We start from the raw sequence: 22,159 nt of genomic DNA, 5'->3' as shown, positions 1-22,159 counted from the left end.
CCAGGAATCAGTTTTACTGTTCAAGCTCACGGATATAAAAAGTTTATTTGCAAGCACTTTCCACAGAACATTCAATAAGGCTTTACAATCCACCTTTTCAGAGAAGAAAGGTACACATCCGTGCTCTCCTGGGACCCACACCATCACTGTTCTAAACAATTAGAACAGATAGCTGCTGGTACTGTAAGTGTAACCGTGTTTTTTTTTTGGATTCCTGCATCCTAGCTGTCCTACCAACTGATACACTTTCTTCATAGACTTCAACCCATGAATACGTTCTATGATTGGGATAGGCAACAGAGAATGCTGAGACAAAAAGGAAAAAGCAAGCTTGCAGCTTGCTATTCTATGCTACTGCAGGGACAGCCAACGTTTCCTTACACCATGAATAATTCCATTTATACACAGCTCTTTTAGCAAGGTCACATCTCTTCCCTCAAAAAATGAAGCACTGTCCTTAAAATCTATCACCCCTCACCCTACATTAGCCTGCACATAGTCAAGTATATATAGTGGAGCTTAGCAATTTGAAGTCTGGCAATTCAGAAACTGACTGCTGTTCAGGACACTGACTGATCTACCCTTTTGAAATTGAATGCTCCTTAATTTTAAGGATTTTACAGTTTTCTTAGTGGGGGGAAAAAAAAAAGGCTAGGTTTCAAGTTTGTTCCTGCTACTAAAGGCAACTGCGTCGTTATCCTCTTTACATTCGCTGCTCAATTTTTACTCTGGTCTCAGTTCTGTGTGCCTCTCCCACACGGCTTCACAGACTGTTCCAAAGCCTTACAGCTTGGCTATTTGGAAGCTTTTTCTAGTTTCCAACCATGTCAAACTACAATTAAATTAATTTTAATTAACCATACAAGAGTTAAAAAATGTCATTTATTAAACCTCCCAGGAAGAGACCAGCAAAGTTACTTTTTCACCAAATGTCAGTTGTTGTCCTTCATCCATTGCTCAATCCATTGCATAATCTGATCCAAATTTCTCTCTAGGTCTTCTGGAGTGTTGCTGGGTAACTGGTGCACGATTTCCTCCCGATATGACAACACAGCTTCCTCATAAAGAGTCTGAAAAATTTCACACTGAATGTTGTCCTGTAGCTTCTTCCCTTTGTAACCCCTAAAAAACAAGAACAGCACCAAGAGCTAAGCCTCAGATATAAAGAGAATTACAAAATATATTGTGCAGAATCAGTAATTTATATCACATTAAAGTCTGTGAAGAAGTCACACAACAGCAATTTACTTATTCATTGTCTGACATACCTGCTTTCCAGCCTGTCATATAGAAACGAATTGTCTGTGCGAAGTACAAATACGATATGAAACCATTGTTCGGGGAAAAAATCACAGCCGTGGTAATCAACAATAACTCCACCCTCGTGCATCTTGTCTTCTAGCTCATCGATTACCTGCAAAAAAAAAACAGACAGGCAAGCTTACGTGACATCACAGGAATGATCAAAACAAATGCAAAAATCTAGGTTTTGAAGTTGAACTTACCCTGTCTTCATCCAAAATTGGACATTCATACTCCTCATCAAAACCTTCATATAGTTCTCCTGCAGCAAAAAATAATTCATGCAAGTTAGTGAAATAGCAGGAGTTATTAAAAATATAGTTACATTTGTTTTGGGAGGCTGTAAACAAAATATTGTACAGACTAAAATACTATACAGAGCATGGAGTGCTTCACTTGCGGAATCACAGAATCACCTAGGTTGGAAGAGACCTCCAAGATCACCTAGTCCAACCTCTACAAATTCCTATAAAGAGACGTTTGTCACTTGCATTGCATTGATTAATAAATTACTGTTACACGAGTGGTTTTCTTAACACATCCCAGCAAAACTACTTCCACTAAGGCAAATCTGTTGCATTTTTTACTGTATAATAAACACTTTAGAAGTGTAAGGTTATAGAAAGGAAAGGCGTTTTGAGCCTTCTGGTGCACGACCTCGCTAACACGGCCTACCTTCTTTGGCCAAGTCACCCACGTTGATGTAGGTCAGCCCAGTCCTCGACGCAAGCTCCTTCCCGAGTGTGCTTTTACCAACGCCCGGCGTACCTGCATAAAAAGGCCCACGTGAAAGAGTAAGAGCCAGGCACCCTCCACAGAGACCTTTCTGACAGGAAACGAGAAGAGGGAGCGGGTCTGTACGGCAGAAGGGTGCAGAAAGGGGCACGGGCAGGAAAAGCAGGCGCGCGGCACGGCGGGGAAGGGGCTCCCCGTCCCCTCCCGGCCCAGCCGCCGTCCCCTCCCGTCCCCCCCCGTCCCCGCACCGGTGAGCAGCAGGTTGGGCCGCCGCATCGCCCCGTCGCCCGGGAGACACGCTGCGCGGGGCCTGCCGCTCGTCCCGCCTCGCACAGCCCGAGCGGGGCAAGGCGCTGCGGCGGGCAGCTAAGGGACGGCGCCGAGGAAGGACCCAGCGAGGCCCGGCGGCGCTGTGAGGCGCCCGCACCCGCTCGCGGCCCCGCTCCCGGCCGCGATGTCCCGGAGCTCCGCGGGGCGGCAGCCGGAGGTAGGGATCGGTCTGGGGGAAGGGGGGACCCGAGCGGCCATGAAGCTTCCTTCCCTGGTGGCTCACTCGGGGCCCGGTGGGCGTGGGGTGGCTCTCGCTTGCGGTTCCAGGCGGTTTTTTTGCAGGCGTTGAGAGGCTCCCGTTAATTTCTTAATTTTCAGAGAGCTTTTGGGAGAGGTCATAAGCGTGTATTTGTGTATCTGCGCTTAGCTTTTTCGGGGAAGTCACCTTAACTCATAAAAAATCGTACTCTGAGAGCTTGTCCTGCGATTAACAGCAGCAAACTGTGTGTGGGGCCCTTTGCTGTGTTACTCTGCAGCCACAGGTGCTCTGAGAAGTAGCTCAGCGCGTGCAACCTTGTGCACCGGTCTCACAGGGTATTTCTCAAGTGCAAAAATAAACGTCGTAAAAAATAAACTGCTAATAGTGGTTTCTTTACGTGTCACTGTCAGATTCGTGATGCATGTCACAGCTGCTGACTCGAGATCAATCCGTATGTCATCATGTTGAAGATAAACACTAACACTTGATTTTATCATGCTCTTCACCTCACTTTTCTCTGTTGCATGCTTCTAGCTTTTAAAGAAGAAAAGCTGCCTTGTAAATGTAAGTGGGGGAAAAAAGTCTCTAAAATGGAAAAGAGGTGACACAAACTTGATCTTAATGTGAAGACTATGGATAAGCTTATGCTGCCTTTTCACTCTTACTTCTGTTTTAACTTTACTTCTTTATTTAAATGTGTTTTAGCAGAGATTTCAGCTTGTTCTGGTTTACCAGTTTGCTGCAAAATCCTCTGGCACAAGGTGTAAATATTAACTTTATTCTTTGACCCTTAAGAAGCTTGCAATTGATATAGTCCAAGCAGAGTAAGTGCCAGCGTTTGTTGGTAGCTGGCATTTTAAATATCCTCTCAATGTTAATGAAATTCTTTTGCATGTACAAGGTATTTTTTTATAGACACCTGGTAGAAATCTCAAATTTTCTGGAGACAGTTGTGCCCAATTAAAGAAAGGAAGACAATGTTACAATAATAACTTTTTTATTTTTTATTTTACCAGGTAAAAGGTTGGTTGGCAGATTCATTCGATGACTTCTTTGGAAACACATCTGTTTCTTCTAGCACAGTTTCTGCAAAGCTGCCTAGAAGCAACTCTGGAAGAAACTGTCAGCAGAACAAAGACCTGTCTTCTGTGCCGGGATGTAGCAAAAGCAGAGTTCTACCCAAAAAAAGAACAAAGTCATCTTCAGTAGGTCTGCCTTGCAACAAGTGCAGACAAAATCAGAGCCAATCTCAAGATGAGCCATGGGTAGATAAATACAAACCTGAAACTCAGGTGTGAGAGCTATTTTAAGTACTAAAATAATAGTAATGTTACACTGTAACGTATCATGCTCGTCTTTCTAATCCAACTTGGTTGGGTCCTAAATATGTTGTATTTTATTAGGGCAGTAAAATACTGTTTTGATTTATCTACTGTCTGTATTGAAGGTTTTAATGAACTACTTATCTGTAGAAGGTGCGTTTCTTAGCAGGCCTCCTGGGGATACAAATGTGCTGATAAGATGTTGTTTCTTGTCCATTGACTCCTAAACTTTCGAATATGTTGTCAAATTTTAGCCAAATTTGTCAGCCACAAGTACTAGAAAAATACACAGCTAGAGGAAGGATAGAAAACTAAGTGTAGTACTTGTATTTTATGTTGAAATTTTTAATAGTTCATCTCTGGAGAGGAAGACTAGAACGCGAGTAAGTTCCACAAAATCTGCAGAAATCCCCCAAATATATGTAGTTTTAGAGTCAGTAAGGCCTAAAAAGTATCAGCTCTAGCAATAGCTATAAAGCATACTACCATGAAGGAGTATAGCGTTATTACTTTAGGAATAATAAATTATTCATTATTTCCGTACTGCTGGCCATGGAAAATTGGTTGTTTGAGGAAAGAAGCTCCAATGATCATCTTTCTGTTACTTCTAAAATAGCATAAATATATGTAACTGGAATATATACGTTATTGTTTTAGTCTATATGTATTCTGTTCTTGAACCCCATCGTTAAAAGTTGTAGAAGACAAGATGCGCATATATATGCGTTTCATATGCTTTCATCTTGTTTCAGAATGACCTTGCTGTGCAAAAGAAGAAAATTGAAGAAGTTGAAACCTGGTTAAAAACACATGCATTTCAGAGGCCACCAAAGCAGGTAATTTTGCTACAAATTAACAGCTAGAAGTGCCAAACTGTCTAAACAAGCTGGACTCAATGTTCTTTTAATTTCAGGGGAAAAAAAGTACAAAACAAACCACAACAAACTCTTCACTTTTTTTTACAGTCTACAACTTCCTCGCGAGGGGGAGTGGAGAGGCAGGTGACCTATTCTCCATTATCACCAGTGATAGGACTCGCAGGAACGGTGTGAAGCTGAGGCAGGGGTAGTTTAGGCTGGACATCAGGAAGAGGCTCTTCACCGAGAGGGCGGTTGCACACTGGAACAGGCTCCCCAGTGAAGTAGTCACTGCACCAAGCCTGTCTGAATTTAAGAAGAGATTGGACTGTGCACTTAGTCACATGGTCTAAACTTTTGGGCAGACCTGTGCGGTGCCAGGAGTTGGACTTGATGATCCTTATGGGTCCCTTCCAACTCGGGATATTCTATGATTCTACTTTTAGATAGTGGTTATATCGCTCTATAAGAAATCTCTTAAGAACATAGGTTAGAGCTTTTACATTAGTTTAGGTCTTACGCTGCTAAGGGAAGCAGAGATGAATTCTATTTTTTTTTTTTTTCAGCTGCATTATTTTCTAGCATCCAGTCAGTTCATACCTGTTTGGTTTGTGCTTACAACTGTGTTTTATATCCAAGAGACTAATTTTAAATAGCACGGCAAATTTCCAGTTACAGTGACTTGAAGTAAGAGGGTATTTTTAATTTCTTGATTGATAAGAGTCATTCTTATACTGATGTGTCATTTAGTAGTCCCGAATAGTGCTTTTCAAACCTGATTCTCCTGTATGTATTATGTTGGTGTGCAGTTAATCAAGCAGATTCCTTTGAAAAACCTGGGAGCATGCCAGCATGCCTTCCCAAGTTCTGTTCCAGCTGTTTCAAAGTAGTCAACGGGTAAATCAGTAAGACAAAATACTTACCTATGTTTTCATTTGTAAAAGAGAATCAGTACTGTAGAAAATGTAGAAGAACTCTTTTTCAGCCAAGCTTTGGTCTTTATTTGTAATGTTGAGTATTATTTTCTTTCTTTGACAGGGTGGCTCTGTTTTACTGTTAACTGGTCCTCCTGGGTGTGGAAAGACAGCAACTATACAAATATTAGCAAAAGATCTTGACATTCAGGTGCAAGAATGGACCAATCCAATATCATTAGACTTTACAAAAGAAGATTTAAGAAGTATATTTGGCCACAGTAAGTATTTTGATTTTTTTTCTTTTCTTTCCTTATACTTCCGTGATTTTTGTAGTCTGATCTGACTTCGTATGTGACAGAGGCAAAAGAATAAAAAATACAAAGTCTATATAAGTCAGATCCTTAGAGTTTAATAAGAATCTTACTTTTATTTGAGAAGGGATTTAGTTTTTTTTACAGTGTTTACTCCAAAATAGTTTACAGTTCACACAGAGAGCTGTGTAATATCCTGGATATCATCTGAACTAGTTAAATAAGCATGTGTCTTTGTCTGGGTCCTCAGCTCAATTCTACTCTGTAAAAATAGTTTTCTATTTCAGTTATGTTTGCCAAAGGGCTTGGCTGCTGGTGTTCAATGGCTTTTATCAAAAAGTAGCATGCGTGGGAATTACTTCTTGTGGTTATTTGTATTTTACTTGGTATAATATAGAATACATATTTTTAATTATTTTTTTTTTTTCAGTCTCAAATTTTCATACGTTTCCGAGTCAGGCCCAAGCAGCTCTTCTTCAAGATTTTCTATTAAGAGCAAATAAGTATAACAAACTTCAGATGCTTGGGGAGTCCTCAGGAAATGATAAAAAGCTTATTCTCATTGAAGTAAGTGAAAACTTTCATGATAATCTTGACATGCTAACTAGTTGCTGCTGGTGAATTGGTGTTGCCACAAGTTTGACTACTTTTCTGCAGATGAGTTATTACTTTTTGAGTCTTGACAGCTGGCTAGAATCAAAATCTACCCATACTTAAACCATATAAGCTAACTGCCAGGCAGAAGTTGGACACTAGTTCATATACAGAAATCGGCAATAGATTATTAAAAAGTAGATTGTGAAGCCATATTGAAAAATCCCATCTGTGCTTCTGTATGATTTGCTTTCTAGAAATGTGTATGTGTATAAACAGGTAGATGGAAAAATTACCACTTTTCTTGTTTGTTGAGGATGCAAGATAGTGTGGAAGAACTTGAGAATTAGTACAACTTAAGGCGTTTGTAATTTAACATTCTTGTAAGCCATAACTGGAGGTCTGGGAGAAGGCTTTGTTACACTTACTCAGGAATGTGTTTTACTAGTATGTCCTTTTAAAACTTCATTGTTTTCTTACGGAAGAATTTTATAAAGTACAATGATGAAGTTGCCTGTAAACTTCTAAGAAAAAGAATAGATGAGAGCTCTCACTTAGTAATGTGTGTATTGTATAAATTAGGAAGCATGGTTTCCTGTGATTGCTCTTCATAAAGTCAGCTCATGGTCTAGATTCTCTCCTATCTTGAGTAGTAAGTATATCCTGCCTCCTTCAGTGGTGGTGCTGCCCTGAGCATTTCTGTTATGTTTGGATAAAACTGTCTAGTACATAATGTAGTCATCCATGGCTGTTTCTTGGGAAACAAGGATAGAAAAAAAATTCTTCTTTTAGATAATTCTTTTCCATAAGGGAAAAAAAAAAGCCTAGTATTTCTTTCTCTTTTTCTTTCTGATTATTTTCAGTGCCAGCTGCATTCAGATTTAGTTGAAAGCAAGGTAACTAGGAGGACAAAATGTGTAGCAGTGTAGTGTGGCGTTACAGTCAGTCTGAGGGAGAGAATATTTACATTTGAATGTAATGACAGCAGTTCATTTGTTTTGAATAGGACATACCAAACCAATTCTATCGAGACCCTAGCAGTCTACATGAAATTCTCAGGTTAGTTATAAACGAACTTTTAATAGTTAGCCTTAGCCGCTTGTGTTAAGTGGAGTTTGATTCCTGTTTCACCTGCTTGTTTTTCAATTTAGGACATTCGTTCGTACAAGTAGGTGTCCCCTTATATTTATAATCTCAGATAACTTCAGTGGAGACAGCAACCAGAGGTTACTATTTCCAAAAGAAATTCTGGAGGAGTTGTGTATTTCAATTATCAGGTAAGATCTTTTATCTCTTTAAAACGTCATCAAAATAAATGAGAAGTGAGGAACTAATTGATTTTTTTTAATGACTTTTAATAGTTTCAAGCCTATTGCACCAACAAATATGATGAAAGTTCTTAATCGAATAGCTGCAACAGAAGCTAGTATGGTAAGTTGTCAAAACTGAACTTGTGCACAGTGCTAGGATCAAAAGATTTCAGGCTTTTATATATGAAATATGTTATTGCTATTTTTAATTGTTATTTTATTGATCTTTGATCACGTAACAACCCTCCCCTCTCCCAACAAAAGAAAAAAATCTATTAAAAAAGAGCAGAATACAAGGAACAAAGGAGAAAGCCATCTTATTTTTCGGTTGAGTTCCACTTGATCCTTGGTATAAACTTTCAAATCTGCCTCTGAAAATTCTGCTTTTTACAGAAAATATTTTATATATATATATATATATATATAAATATAAATATATATATAAAACAATAAGAGTAGAAGACAATCCCATCTTCTCCAGTAAGACCAGAAGAGGTCATTGACTTGAATCCTGTGTTATTGCTGGACTACTTGATTACAATGTATTCTAGTACTGACTAACAGCTTGGAAAGACCTCTGTGCATTGTTTTCTCTAGTATAGCTGTATAAAATGTGGCAATATGTTTAAATTGGTTAAATGTTTTAAAATTAGACCTATTACTTTGCTTGAGCTTCTAATTGGGTCCTGATACAGTCTGTTTATGGTCTATATCAGAGGTGAGTACCCACAGTCATAATAATACTCAAATACTCCTTATCCTACTTTTTGTTATTACTTTGGATGTTGCTTTTCCTTGTAGAATGGAGATAAGAATTATGTTCCTGACAGAACATCTCTAGAGCTGCTTTGCAGAGGTTGTTCAGGTGATATAAGAAGTGCAATAAACAGTCTTCAGTTTTCTTCTATGAAAGGTAAATACCTATGATTTTCATGAAAGTGAATGATGTTTTGACCACTGCTGCTGTAAAGGTATGCTGTTCACCGTTGAAGCTGTTAGGTGAGCTGTGTGAAAACATTTTTAACTTGCTGCGCTGGAGCAAGAAGAAAAGGACTTTTTTCTTTAAAGCTAAATAAGTTAAGTGTTATGCCATTTCTAAATATCTGCTACATGTGTATTGATATAGTTTAATGCAATGACCTCTCTTTCTCTTGATATCTTTGTTACCAGTATGCATTTGCTGATGAAAGCTTTTATGATGCAAACTTAATTTGAAAGGAGTATTTTCACTGCTTGGTTCTTTATACCTGTTTATGTCCTCATCTCTGCTCATGTAGCATTTCTGAAATAGCCCATTGAATTTATGTATGGCATTTCTGAAATGATTGATTTTGCTTTCGAGTGCCTACAGCTGTTGATAAGTTGAAAAGCTGTGAGGTAGCATGACCTTTTATGAAGTTGACAGGATTATAGAATAGCTTTGTGAAGTTCAGCATTACAGTTGCCTTTAAAATACGTGGCTATACAGCGCTTAAATCAGACTTAGTTTAAGATTATTTAAATGTTCCAGTGTAGAAGGAAAAGACCATGTCTTTTTTTTAAGTGCTGGAAGTCAAAACTGAAGGAAACAAATTGGTATGTGGTCTCTGGTACTTGTAGTTTATCCTGAGAACCTGTAGATGATGCCAGCATTTACGTTCAAACCAGAAATAAGGAAGTAGACTTCTGTGGTACTTCTTAAAGCTGGTAGTGATCATGTTGTTTTGTTCATTTCCTTTCTATTCCACTTCTCAAGTTGAAAATGTGGAATAGATTAAATGTTGTTTCAAGTCCTTGTGGTTTGGGTTTTAGAGTATATTGAAATGGATTTCTAGCTGTGTTTTTTACATGTAATTGGGGAGAAAGTCAAGTTTCTAGGTTTCAATTGTAAACATGGAAACTAAGTTCTTCTGACGTTTTTGAGTAGTAGTTTTTACTGTTTTATTCAAAAAAAAAATTCCTCTCAGCAAAACCATTTTTGATTGTAGTGCCATTAAATTAATAAAAAGTAGGTTGGAAGTACCTGTGAGTAGTTTGGTCTAGCTCACTGGTGGATGCCAAGATGCTTTATACATACTGTAGAAAATCTAAATAGTCTTAAAAATGACCGGTTTGTGTAATTTTAAATAAACTCATCTTGGAAGTGTAAAAACATGGGAGTTATAAAAAGAACTTGGGAGAGAATAAAGGCATACATTCCTTCTTGCATTTTTCCTTTTAAACACTGATGAAGAGAGCTGTCTTCATGTCATATAGAAATTATTTAATTGCTCAGGTGTTTCAGTTAGATAATAGATCAGCAGCCAGTGAAAATTTGGAGGGACCTCACCTTCACGTTCATCTCCACGTGCCATCAAAATGCAGAATTTGTTTTACATTTATGTAATTTCTCTATGTGTGTAAGACAAATGATATATTCCCTATGGTAGTATTAATGGGTAAAAGGAATCCATGATAATCATGAGAGAAGAGAAAGATGACTACTTTAAGTTCCTTTAGTTTGACAGAGGACATTTCATCTGCCGCTAATCAAATTTGGGGTTTAAATTTTTGAATATTAGATTAAAGTAAAAGAAGGGTTTTATTCCATGGAGCTCAGATGTTGCGGAAATAGGAGGCTGTTGGAAGAATCACTAAATGAAAGGTTTTCTTTGCCTTCATATATTTCAGTAAGAGCATTAAACATACCCTGCAAATAGAAAAGAAATTGGTAATTGCACAAAATATAATGAAAATACCATTTACGTTATTTCCAGCTGCATTACTTACAATTTTCTTATTTATAAATAAAATATAAGTTGGGCACACAGAACTAGGGTAAGTAAGAAAGAATACCAGCTTTTCTTTTAGAACAGCTGTTTATTATTTGAAGAAATACTTGGCATCTTAGTTATGGCTTAAGGGGCAAAAGTGTAATAAATCATGGTAGTTTAGGTGATGAGGTTGCCATCCTAACAAATGTGCTTTCTCTTAGTTAGCTTTCTCTTATTTGTAAAACTTTTTCTGTATCATAGATTTTATTTATTTATTTACTTCATGTACTTCATCATGGTTGTATTGTTTCTTTTATTGATAGACTACTCATTGGAGAAAAATTTTTGGTCAGGGAAGGAAGGCAACTCCACACTAAAACATGGAGCAGCAGCAGTGTGTAAATCAAGAAAGAAAAGTAAATGTGATCCTTCAGAAGACCAGGAGATACAAGCTATTGGTGGCAAAGATGCTTCCATCTTTCTTTTCCATGCTCTGGGGAAAATAATTTACTGCAAAAGTAAGAAAACTTTGACTTACTTCTCCTAGTGACAAGGAAGAGTATGTCAGCTGCTAGTAGCTAGACTTGATAAAGTAAGGCTTAGGTGTGACCCCTAATTCATATATAACAGTATAAAGATAGTAATAAACGCCTCTGGTAACTGAGATTGCAGCAGTCTCTATGTAATAGAGAAATAACACATTTCATTAAAGAATCTACTGCATGTATGTAATAAAATACATACCTCTAGTTGTATTAGGTCCATATGCTGTCATGCATGTACAGCTAGATAGATAGCTATCACATTTGTTGCTTTGCCCAAAAGTGAAATTTTCCTTTTGTGTAGAATTATACACAGTTGTGCATTTATGTTTTGAATTCATCTGTTTTCTTAGAGGTTACAAAACGGCCCTGCAGCCTCTTGGCTGCTGCCTCCCCTACTGATGTGTATAGTTTTGAATTGTTGTGCTGTCTTTTCCTCCCTACTTCCCTACTTTTTTTATCTGATCCTTTTTTTTCTTTTTTTACTACCCCATCTCCTTTTCCACCTCTCCAAAATACTTTTCACTTTACTGATTTTTTTATACTCAAGCTCCGTAAATGTACTTCAGCTCTGCTTCCTGGGTATGGCTACAGTCCTTTTTTAACATTTAAATAATACAATTCATAAGAATTTGATACTTATGCTGTAATACTATCTACACTCAGCTAAATAAGGATCCATAATGCCGCTGGCTGTTCACCTTTTATGTAATAACTCACAGTATCTGTTCCAAAATCAATTCAGAAATGGTGAGATGAGCGAATATGAAAATTATTAGGAGAAATGTGTTATATGAAGCATAGTGTATCTAATTACATGCTGATGACTATGTAATTAATTCTTGATGCAGGCATAAATAGTTTCCTAGGAAGTGAAAACAGTATAACCTAGATGTTGGTAAAGTCAACTGTTGCTTAAAAATCATGCTCACTATACATGAAAACTACTGTTTATGAAGTTGCACATTTCTGTTCTTGCTCTCAATCTCATTGATTTTCTGAGTTTGAATTTAACGTCTGAAATGCCTGTCTTTCCTGCCTCTTTCTCCTGTCAGCTTTTTGATAGTATGCAGTAACATAACGTTATTTGTAGTACTAGAGGACTAAGGATTATAAAATTCCTTTTAGGAGAACCTCTGTCAGAGTCGGAAGTTCTTCAGCTGCCTTCTCACTTATCAGAATACCGTCGAGACACCCTGCTTATTCAGCCTGAGGTATATCTGCATTAATTGCTTGATTCCAATTTGATATGGGAGGAAACCAAACCATAAACCTGAGTAATTGTTACAAATTCTCAAGCACAGTGGCTTTGTCACTAATCCTAATATATACATATTCAATCTGTCTAAGTTGCAGAATAATCTGGAAGGGACCTTTGGAGGCCAACTTCAAAGACCAGTCAGGTTCTCAGTCTTGTTTAGTTTTGAGTATCTCCAATGATAGTCAGCAAGGTGAGAGAATTTCTGACTTGCATCGAAGGGTGGACTTTCCCTTGCTGCAGGCTGTGATGATTTCTCTGTCACATTTTTGCTGTGTGTGATCTAGTGGAGTCTGAATTCACCTTTCTGTTGTCATTCATTGGAGAGCTGAAGACAGCAAGACCCCCTCTGTCGTGGGCAGGGACACCTCCCACTAGATGAGGTTGCCTAAAGCCCCATCCAGCCTGGCCTTGAACACCTCCAGGGATGGGGCTTCTCTTCTCTTCTCTTTCCACGGCTTCTCTGGGCAGCCTGGTCCAGTGCCTCACTGCCCTCTGAGTGAAGAATTTCATCCTAACATCTAATCTAAACGTACCCTCCTTCAGTTTAAAACCATTCCCCCTTGTCCTATTCCCACATTCCCTGACAAAGAGTCTCTTCCCAGCTTTCCTGCAGCCCCCTTTAGGCTCTGGAAGGCCACTGTAAAGTCTCTCTGGAGCCTTCTCTTCTCCAGGCTGCACAACTCCAACTCCCTCAGCCTGTCTTTGTAGGAGAGGTGATCCAGCCCCTTGGTTATCCTTGTGGCCTTCCTCTGGACTGGGGGCCCCAGAGCTGAATGCAGAACTGCAGGTGGGGTTTCACAAGAGCAGAGCAGAGGGGGACAATCACCTCCCTTGGCCTGCTGGCCGTGCTGCTGTTGGTTCAGCCTAGGGTACGGTTGGCTTTCTGGGCTGTGAGCGTACCTGGCTTGCTCGTATTCAGTTTTTCAACCACCAGTACCATCAAGTCTTTTTCCTCAGAGCTGCTCCTAATCAACTCATCACCCTGCCTGTATTCATGTTTGGGATTGCCCTCACTCAGGTGCAGGACCTTGCACTTGGCCTTGTTGAACCTTACAAGGTTTCTGTGGGCCCCATCACTCAAGCATGTCAAGGTCCTGCTGGGTGGCATCCCTTCCCTTTGTAGGTCATGTGTGCCAGCTCTGTAATCATCTAAATGTGTCATAACTTCTATGGGATACATTTCCTTTTATCCTGTATAAAACCTGAAGTTTTTTCTTGTGGTTCCCCTCACTTCCAATAGGTTATTGTGGAAAAATCACACATGTCTGGAAGCATGTTTAATTTATACCTTCACCAGAACTATGTAGAATTTTTTACTGACATAGATGATGTTGTGAGAGCCAGTGAATACCTGAGCACCGCTGATGTTCTTTGTAGTAACTGGAATGTAAGTGTCATTTTATACATATGTAAATTGAGCTGCTAGATTTTTCTCCAAGTATTTATAAATAGTAGAAGGCAATCTTCGTACAAGTTAATAAGAAATAAGCTGTATCATTTCAAACTTACGATACAGGCGACAGTGAATTGTTAAACTGCCTCAAATGGAGGAGAGATGCAGGCCATTTGTGTACAGTTTTTTTGCAATTTGTCAGTGTTTTTTTATAGTTGGTCATTGTATATTTTATACACTACAGTGTGTATATAATGTGTGTATATATATATAATATGGTATATTAAATACACTATATTATAAAATAGAATATTTTACACTACACAGTGTTTTTAAGTAGAACAGTACTGTGTTAAATGTATCAGAGGCTATGTGTCTTTTCCCTGAAGTACTTGAGCTAGCTTTTTGTTCAGTTCCTTTGACCAGAGGTTCTGCAATAATCTAAATACATGCTAAACATGTTTTGTCACTGCAGTTAAAGAGCGTGTTTTAGTCAAATGAGATGCACTGTACAGAGGCCTTGAGTTCATCTAATGCCCAGTTTCTTTCTTAGTCACGGCTTGTGATGGAAGAATACAGTGCATCTGTGGCTACCCGAGGTGTGATACATTCAAACACATCCCGAGCCTTTGCCCACTGCCAAGGAGGGATGGGGTTCCGGCCGCTGCATAAACCCCAGTGGTTCTTTATCAATAACAAGGTAAATACTTGATGTTTTGAGGAAGGTATTGCACTTACATTTCGAAGTGATGTAAGTAGTATATGTAAAGTTTATATGCGGTGCTGAACTTGTCAAATACCCTATTTTAATATAAGCTACTTGTAAAGATCACTTGCTTGAAGAGGTCTACTTGTATTATTTCATTAGTGGAAAAAGAAACCGGAGACCTCCAACAGTGTTCCCTGTGTCTGAGTTACTGTATCTCTGGGACAGTATTAACCTCCACCTTACGGGAACACAGTTAATGTTGAAAAATTTTTAAATATTCCTAAAAGTAAGTTTAATTTAAGTAGCTTAAATTGCCTTAAACTCTTATATTACAAACTACTTCTGTAGTATTATGTGTGTTTATCAGAAATGGTTTGTTCATGAGATACCAAAGCTCTTGGCAGCTTCTTACATTTGAACGCATACCTGCCTTGCTGTGCCTGACAGAGGAAAAAAAAAATGTCCAGGATGGTTGGGGAATACTATAATCAAAGGATAAAAACTTTCAGGAACCTTCAATGTCCAGTGAAAGACAAAAATGAAGAAATTCACTATTTTTTGTAATCTGTATATGGTAACTCTAACTGCTTCTCTCTTTTCTGGGCTTGCTCTGTAGAAGCTTGTGCATAGTTATCCAGCAGACAAGAAGGAAGTCATCCTGCTGCTTTTTCTGGTACAGAATACATATAATAATTTTCGCTTAGCAGAGTTTTTACTTTTAATTTTTTCCTCAACTCTAACAGTATAAAGAAAACTGCCTTGCTGCAAAATCTCTCTTTTCAAGCTTCTGTTTACCACCAGAGTGTCTTCAGACGGAGCTATTGCCTTACCTTGCTATGTTAGCAAATCCAATGAGAAACCAAGGTAAGATCAGTGTTACACTTGTTCTTAGATTTTTGTAAACGTTAAAGCATACTGAAAAATTTTAGTAACTGAGAATGTGAGTTCCATCTGTCCTTTTTGCCTCACTTCAGCAAAAATAACAACAACAACAAAACAAATAAAAACAAAACCCCAAAGCCACCACATATGGTACACACACAGAGCTAGTGAGCTGGTGTGTAATCAAAATTCAAGCTGTCCTGCTAGGTTTTGAAACAAAATCAGGAATGTCTTTAAAGTTTTTGTAACTGAAAGAATGAAAACAAGCTGTCTGTCTTGTAATAGGTGAGACATATACAATACATACACGTTGCTTTATAAATGTGTAAGTCTGGTCCTTGTGTTGGAGTACTTAAAAATCCTACTTCCCTCTTGCTTACTGCACAGATTTTGAGTGTCTGTGTACACTGAATTTCATTATGTGACTGTTGTGCAGTCTCAAGGTCTTGCACAGTTCTTCTGTGTGCCCACATCCTTACTAGCCTATTCAACTCGGTGCCCTGAGGTATTGTGCTAATCTTACTCTTCAACTCTTTTTTCACATTTGAGAGCGTACTGGATAACCCAGATCCTAGCACAGATCTCTACAGAGATGTATTGGCAATTTTCCTCCATTTCAGGAGTTAACTATTAATTCATACCCATGGCGCCCATTTCCCATCCATTAATTATTTATCAGACTTTACTAATTAAGTTGTTCTTTCAGGCGTAAGGCTTCTTTTGAAAGCCTCTGATAGGGGACTTAGAAGTCTTTTGGAAACCAAGTAGACTACATTAGCTACATCTTCATTGCTTCTGATACCTTTTGAGTAACCTCAACAGACTTAAAAGGCTCTAAAAAGCTTTTCCCAGAAAGAAGTAACCAAAATCAAACTTTACAGTGCATTTTAAAAAAGTGCGTAACGAAGGTAACCCATGAGCAGATAGTACATGCATAAAAATTTACTTTGTATGATATCTAATCCAAAAACTACTGATCAGACAGGTGGATCACTTATGTTATGTTAATTATGTCTAGTAAAAGGCTGTATGTCTTAACTAAGGCCATAACGTCCGGATTAATTCATTTTGTAGGATATGTATTAAGCTGTAAATTTGTGCTGTAGAGTTATAATACCCCTAGCATTCATAATAATTGTGTAGGCAATATATAAATATACTACATATTCAAAGTATATCATACTACCATATAAACTGTTTTGATGAGCAAATTTATGCAGAACCATGTAACTGAACTTATGATGAATTACTTGCTTTCCAGTGTGCTTAATTCTATGTGCATTATGATGTACTTAATACGATACTGGTGATTCTTTGTTCTCAGCTCAGATTGCTTTTATTCAAGATGTTGGGAGGCTACCCCTGAAAAGACGTTTTGGGAGGTAAACTTGCCTTTTGCTTTCTTTAAGAAAATAAAATACCTTCTTTCTTCCTCAACATATTAAGAAGAGAATTGTTTTGTACAAAAATATCTTTAGTGTATATATGTAGTGTGACATTTTATCTCACTTGCAGCATGCTCATTTAGTAGTTTGACTGTTAGAATTTTTTCCAGTTCAAATCTATATTATGATGTTAGTAGCAATATTTTAACTATAGTCTTACTTTTATATTCTTGTCTAGCCTTCTTTTCCATTGTATCAAATGCTATTTATCTGTGCTAGACATGCTTATGTTTGTCCAGTGCATGATCTGGATGAAATCTTTGTTTTGTCGAGAACATTGAACTGAGAATAAAACACAATTGGTATGAGTGTAGTGTGCTTTGCCCATTGTTTATCATGACATAAAACATTAATCTGAAACTTTGATAGAATATTCTATGTCATTTGTTAGAGGCTTAAGAAAGAAGATACAAGAAATTACTCATATTTCCTTTGAAACAATTGTATGCCTGTGGAACTAACAAGTACTTAATGAGTGCTTACTCTGAAATTAAATAGCAGCACTGACTTTATTATGTGTATCTTTTTTCATAAAACTACAACTACTGAAATTCCTCCGTCTTAGATGCTAGAATTCTGAAAAAATACTTTTTTTCAGTTGTGATGCTACAGTTGCCTGTTTACAGATTCTGTAGTGCTCATGGGGCAATATAGCTTGATATGCTGTACTATGGCTCTAGTGGGCTTCTGAACCATAGGGATTGTTCAAAAAGTAGAGACTTAGTTACATTTCTATGACCTTGATACCTCTGAAAACTAAAACATTTTAATTGTGATGGCCTCTATTAATAGTGTTGTGTTTTTTTTAGCCAAGAGAAAAGGGTTTGTCAGGGCATCTGACAAAGCATCTCATATTTATCAGTGTAATACTGTTGTCTGACTTTTTTAACTGTGAAATACTACCTAGTAAAGTTACCAAAACCCACACTGTTCCCGGACATATGAATTAAAAGCCATTTTGGCTGCTAGTCAGAAAAGAAAGGGAGATATTTTTGTATTCTTCCTAGTCTGAGCCAAACTGATGAACTTGTGAAATTATAAACATAGACTTTCTTATGCCATTAACGTTATCTGCAGCGTACCTCTAAATAGTGATAAACATTTTGTAGCTGCATTAATAAGTTGTGTGTGTACCATTTAGTTTATCTGAGGGACAACTTTGTAAGACTGAAATCCTTTTAATTTGTTCACTATTTTGGAAAGGAAGTGTAAAGAAGTTTAAATATTTTAGTAGTACGTATTTGCTTCCTTCACAAATCCCAACTGAAAATCATTTATTTTGTTAAAGACTTTATTTTATTTTATTAAAGACTACTTTTGTTAAATACTTTATTTTATTAAAGACCACTTTATATAAAGTAGTCTTCAATAATATATGTTTCAACAGAAATAAGAATATTATTTTCCATCACATTTGTTAGTGGGATAGGAATACTGCCGTAGTAAGAAAATTGGCATTGGGGAGATTGTATGTTATTTGATAAATTGAAATTGTTGTCAGGATGAGTTTTTGTCAGTAACTTTTGGGAAAGTTTATTAATACCATGTAAAATGGGGGAAAAAAATAATGGAACATTGATAACATACTGAGATAGGGATGCTACAAAGATGGAGAAGTCCAAATAGTAAAAGAAATAAAAAATGTGAAAAGAAATACTTTCCACTCCTTGTCTTAAGTTACCTGTTTCAAGTTAAGTTGCTTCATGTCATAAAGGCCTTGGTTCTTGTTTGGAAGTGGTCTGATGTATCATGGGCTGTTGTCAGTAAGGTAGTTGTTAGCAGTTCGTGTGCTTGAGGAAAGCAAACCAAAAACACTGTCACCATAAGGAAGAAATGTCAAGCAGCAGACAGTGCTGGAGAAAGAACACAAAATGTCATGACTTGATACTTTGCTCTTGCTGTAGCTCTAGTTTTAGGTTAGATAGTACTGTTTTTCACCTGAGAGAAGCTTCTATCTTCTGTTGGTCTTGCAGGTTATATAGTGTTGAGTTTTGGGCATAAATATCTATACTTGATAGATGTGTACAGAAGTAAAACATTATATTGGAAGTAGTGATGTAAAAAAAGGATGTGTACAGTTTGAATTAAATTTGACTTGTAAAGAGTATTACTGACAGAAAATGTGAAAGCTGTTCAGCATCAGTGAACAGGAAGGTGCTACACAGGTGGTCTTTTTACTGCAGCTTGTGTTAGAGCAGGAAATATTTTTTTTTGGGGGGGGGGGGGGTTGGGGTTGTGTGTCCTTTTTTTTTTTGGTGGTAACTTAATCTTGTGATGATTATTTCACAGGTTAAAGCTTGAAACGCTTACTGATAAAGATCCTGGAATACCAGACCTGTTTGTTAGTTTTGAGGGGGACCCTGATGGTTTGCATGCTACAGAGATGGATGTACAGATGGAGCAAAACAGAACAGACGAGAATGGTTCAGATGGATTCCCTCTTCCTTCTAGCCAGTGCAGTGGAAGTGAACTACCTTGCAGTCAGCCTCAGCCTGTTGCAGCCCAAGCAGCTATGGAGGAAGATGAGTTAAAAATAGAAGAATATGATAGTGACTGAGTACAGCAAAATATCAACCACTGAGTTGCCTGAATAGATTAAAATGCATCAAAGGCCTTTGCTAAAGTGAGTATGGTCTGCACATCAGTAATCCTTTAGCTACTTAGGTGGGTGAGGAAGCCAGATCTAAACATGTGTCAGTATCAAGACGTTTCTTCAGCTTCCCCTTAGCTTTGGAGGATCAGACCTGAGCAGAATACTAAATTGCAGGCTATTCCCTGCCTATTCTGAGCCATGAAAGTAATTTATACTAAGAGAGAGAGAACAGTAAATGATAAATGATACAGTTTGAAAGACTGTAGATAATCAGTTTCACTCTTAAGTTATTTTTATTTTTACACATATTAATTTACTCTGCAGTTGTACAGTGGGTTTCCTAAGTACATGGTTGATTAGTTGTCAGCATTTGAAGGTTCTATTAAAATTTATACCTTCAGGGAAATTGCTGTTTGGAAGTTTGAACCTTCTGAAAGAAGAGACTAAAGGGTATATGTAAAAAGTTTTATATCCTATACCGATGATATAAATAAAACTCCTACTGTATTAATACTGTTTTGTATTCTGCTACAGATATTTTTAGTGTTTATAGGTTGAACATATGTTGTACAACACATTATTTTGGATTCCTTTTTGGAAAATATTTTCATAATTTATTGAGGAGGAAATAGAACAATCAATCAGAAGTCCTTTTTGTCCTTTGTATTCTGTAGGAAGCTATTGGTGTAGCATGCAGTTTTCTCTTTAAATTGCAGCTGTGCTAGAACAAAGAATAATCCCATGGTTGGTAATTGACACATGAAAAGTGTTTTTTCTTTGTCTGAACAGACTGTTAAGTGGTTTAGCACTTCACTGTAACTGGGATTACTTCATGCAAATCAACTTAACAGGTTATAATTAGTGATACCACATAAATAAGGAAACAAAGAACAAACCAAATTTGAATGTGTGATGTGTGTTTGCATTTCTCTACTGTTAAAATCCAAAGTTAGAAAATACATGTATAGCCATAACCTTGGAATTAATGCTGCTATTAAAAGGTTTAGATTTGTCCCCTATGAACAACCTTGTGTAGTCTTTAACTCTGTCACCACTGTTTAATTTTCAACAGGGAAATTTACAGCTTAAGTTCTGTTACAGCTCTACTTGTGACACTTCCCCCTCTCTAGGGTGCTTTGGAGGGTATGACCCCTGCTCAGTTCAGCTAATGACTCAGTTCATTCCGCCTCTTGCCTGTGTGCCACTGAAATGTCTCTTTAGTTTAGTGTTAGTAATAAATACACAGTAGTAATACAACTACTTTTACCGATACAATTACTATCCAGCACATCCACAGCATCATTCAGATTTGGGGTTTGTCTTCTCCAAACCCTCTGCACTGCCTCCAGGCCTGTCCTGCTCCCTGCACGGAACTGTGTCCCACACTGCTCCCTGGAGATTTACCTGAAGAAGGTGCAAGTCTGTGGGCTAGGTGTGGCTGGCCTTGCAGGCCTCCTGTTGGGCTCACTCCTGTAACCCGCATTCTTCTCCAATCATGAATTAGGGAGCTCTACATCATTTGTCCAGCTGATTGTCCACAATTTTTTCCTGAGGTCTTTTAGGAAGCCCTACAAACTCTTTGAAAGCATCAAGAAATCTGAGAACCCTCCCTGTCCTTGGTGCTTTCTTACAGTGTAGAATTAACTATGGCAACAAGAGAAGAAGGATAAACATTTTCTGAATGTTATAGCTCAGTGTCCACTTGACTAAAACAAAAGAATAAATTCCTCTGAATCGTCTGTGGCACTCTTTATAATTTGAGATGATTAGAGAACCTTGTTTTAGTTAGTAGGACAGCCTGAGGCATCAAGCATTATGCCAAAGAGCTCAAAGAGAAGTGAGCATTTCTGTCCTGTAAGCTCCCGGCAGGTGCTTTTTGGGGGCTCCTTGCAGGTGCTACTGGGGACACCTTGCTACTTGCTGTCACTGCGGCCCCTCCAGCTGAGGGACGGGAGCTCGCCAGGTACCACCTGTCCCTGTAGTCGACCTTCCCTACACTCCCTTCCGTGATGTGGGACAGCCCAAGAGGTGGTGTGTCTGCCAACGTAGTATGTACCCTGACACTGGGGGGCCCACCACTGGGAGTACCCCAGTAACTAGATTTTCCTCCAGGCTGCTTCCACTGTGGTGTATAAATCTGGCTGTGCAGGATTTCTCCGAGGAACGTCTGCGGCTCTGTTTCCACACAGGCCACAGGATATATCTTCAGTTGAGTCCTGGCCCTGGTTCTGAGGGCCTCTTCCTCTGCTGGGCTCTGCTGGCGCACATGCTCCACATGCCCAGGGCGCCTAGTCTCCTCAACACACGCTCAGAGGGGGCCATGCCTACAGAGGAGGCCTCCTCTACGTCAGAAGTAGAAGAGGAGGACATGACAACTGGCATTGTCCTGCCCATGGACAAAGCATCACCATCTGCAGAAATTGACGAGACCTCGCCTGCTGCCAGCACCCCAGAGGTGAGGTCTGACACTGGGGGACCTCTGGCCAGCAAGGACTGGTCCTAGCAGGCTCTAAACTTGTGTCCCACTTTCGTTTCCTCTGCCAGGTCATTCCAGAGCAAACTTGTGCAGAGCACCTAAGCAGCAACCAGGACGGTGACCAGCGCCATGGAACAGACAAAGTTGGTCCGCCACTGGAAGGGTGATAGGTGAGTGGGTAGAGCCATTCAGCCAGGAGAGGGGTTGAAGGAGTCTGAAGCATTGTGTGAGGCCATGCAAGAGTGGGGG

At 38.5% G+C, this 22,159-nt stretch overlaps 2 protein-coding genes across 3 annotated transcripts; one reads left to right on the top strand and one right to left on the bottom strand.

The window, feature by feature from the left end:
• Positions 1-17: 17 nt before the first annotated feature.
• Positions 18-2,437, bottom strand: AK6 (adenylate kinase 6). Its single transcript, XM_035567575.2, has 5 exons — positions 2,286-2,437; positions 1,978-2,070; positions 1,506-1,564; positions 1,269-1,414; positions 18-1,122 (listed from the first exon to the last, which is right to left on the bottom strand). Exons 1-5 carry the CDS (start codon positions 2,311-2,313, stop codon positions 933-935), a joined length of 516 nt encoding a protein of 171 aa, XP_035423468.1. The 5' UTR covers positions 2,314-2,437; the 3' UTR covers positions 18-932.
• RAD17 (RAD17 checkpoint clamp loader component) lies at positions 2,424-20,472 on the top strand. Of its 2 annotated transcripts, XM_035567572.2 has the most exons (16): positions 2,424-2,524; positions 3,583-3,858; positions 4,641-4,724; positions 5,784-5,940; positions 6,404-6,540; positions 7,574-7,626; positions 7,719-7,844; positions 7,929-7,998; positions 8,679-8,790; positions 10,933-11,127; positions 12,280-12,365; positions 13,653-13,799; positions 14,359-14,505; positions 15,258-15,378; positions 16,721-16,778; positions 19,131-20,471. In XM_035567572.2, exons 1-16 carry the CDS (start codon positions 2,492-2,494, stop codon positions 19,396-19,398), a joined length of 2,070 nt encoding a protein of 689 aa, XP_035423465.1. In that variant the 5' UTR covers positions 2,424-2,491; the 3' UTR covers positions 19,399-20,471. The 2 variants fall into 2 exon arrangements, with proteins under 2 accessions (XP_035423465.1, XP_035423466.1); XM_035567573.2 differs by lacking the exon at positions 13,653-13,799 and having other exon boundaries at positions 19,131-20,472.
• The last annotated feature ends 1,687 nt before the right edge of the window (positions 20,473-22,159 follow it).

Source organism: Cygnus atratus, chromosome Z (genome assembly GCF_013377495.2).
Source record: "Cygnus atratus isolate AKBS03 ecotype Queensland, Australia chromosome Z, CAtr_DNAZoo_HiC_assembly, whole genome shotgun sequence".
NCBI lineage: Eukaryota > Metazoa > Chordata > Aves > Anseriformes > Anatidae > Cygnus > Cygnus atratus.
This window is presented reverse-complemented; position numbering and strand designations above follow the sequence as displayed.

Excerpts from the sequence above, each read along its gene's own strand:
- AK6 (XM_035567575.2), bottom strand. The coding sequence starts at position 2,313 with ATGCGGCGGCCCAACCTGCTGCTCACCG. Across the intron at positions 2,071-2,285 it reads GCCCAACCTGCTGCTCACCG|GTACGCCGGGCGTTGGTAAA; the intron begins GTGCGGGGACGG and ends CTTTTTATGCAG. Across the intron at positions 1,415-1,505 it reads CAATTTTGGATGAAGACAGG|GTAATCGATGAGCTAGAAGA; the intron begins GTAAGTTCAACT and ends TTTTTTTTGCAG.
- RAD17 (XM_035567572.2), top strand. The coding sequence starts at position 2,492 with ATGTCCCGGAGCTCCGCGGGGCGGCAGCCGGAG. Across the intron at positions 4,725-5,783 it reads TTCAGAGGCCACCAAAGCAG|GGTGGCTCTGTTTTACTGTT; the intron begins GTAATTTTGCTA and ends TTTCTTTGACAG. Across the intron at positions 15,379-16,720 it reads AAATCCAATGAGAAACCAAG|CTCAGATTGCTTTTATTCAA; the intron begins GTAAGATCAGTG and ends CTTTGTTCTCAG.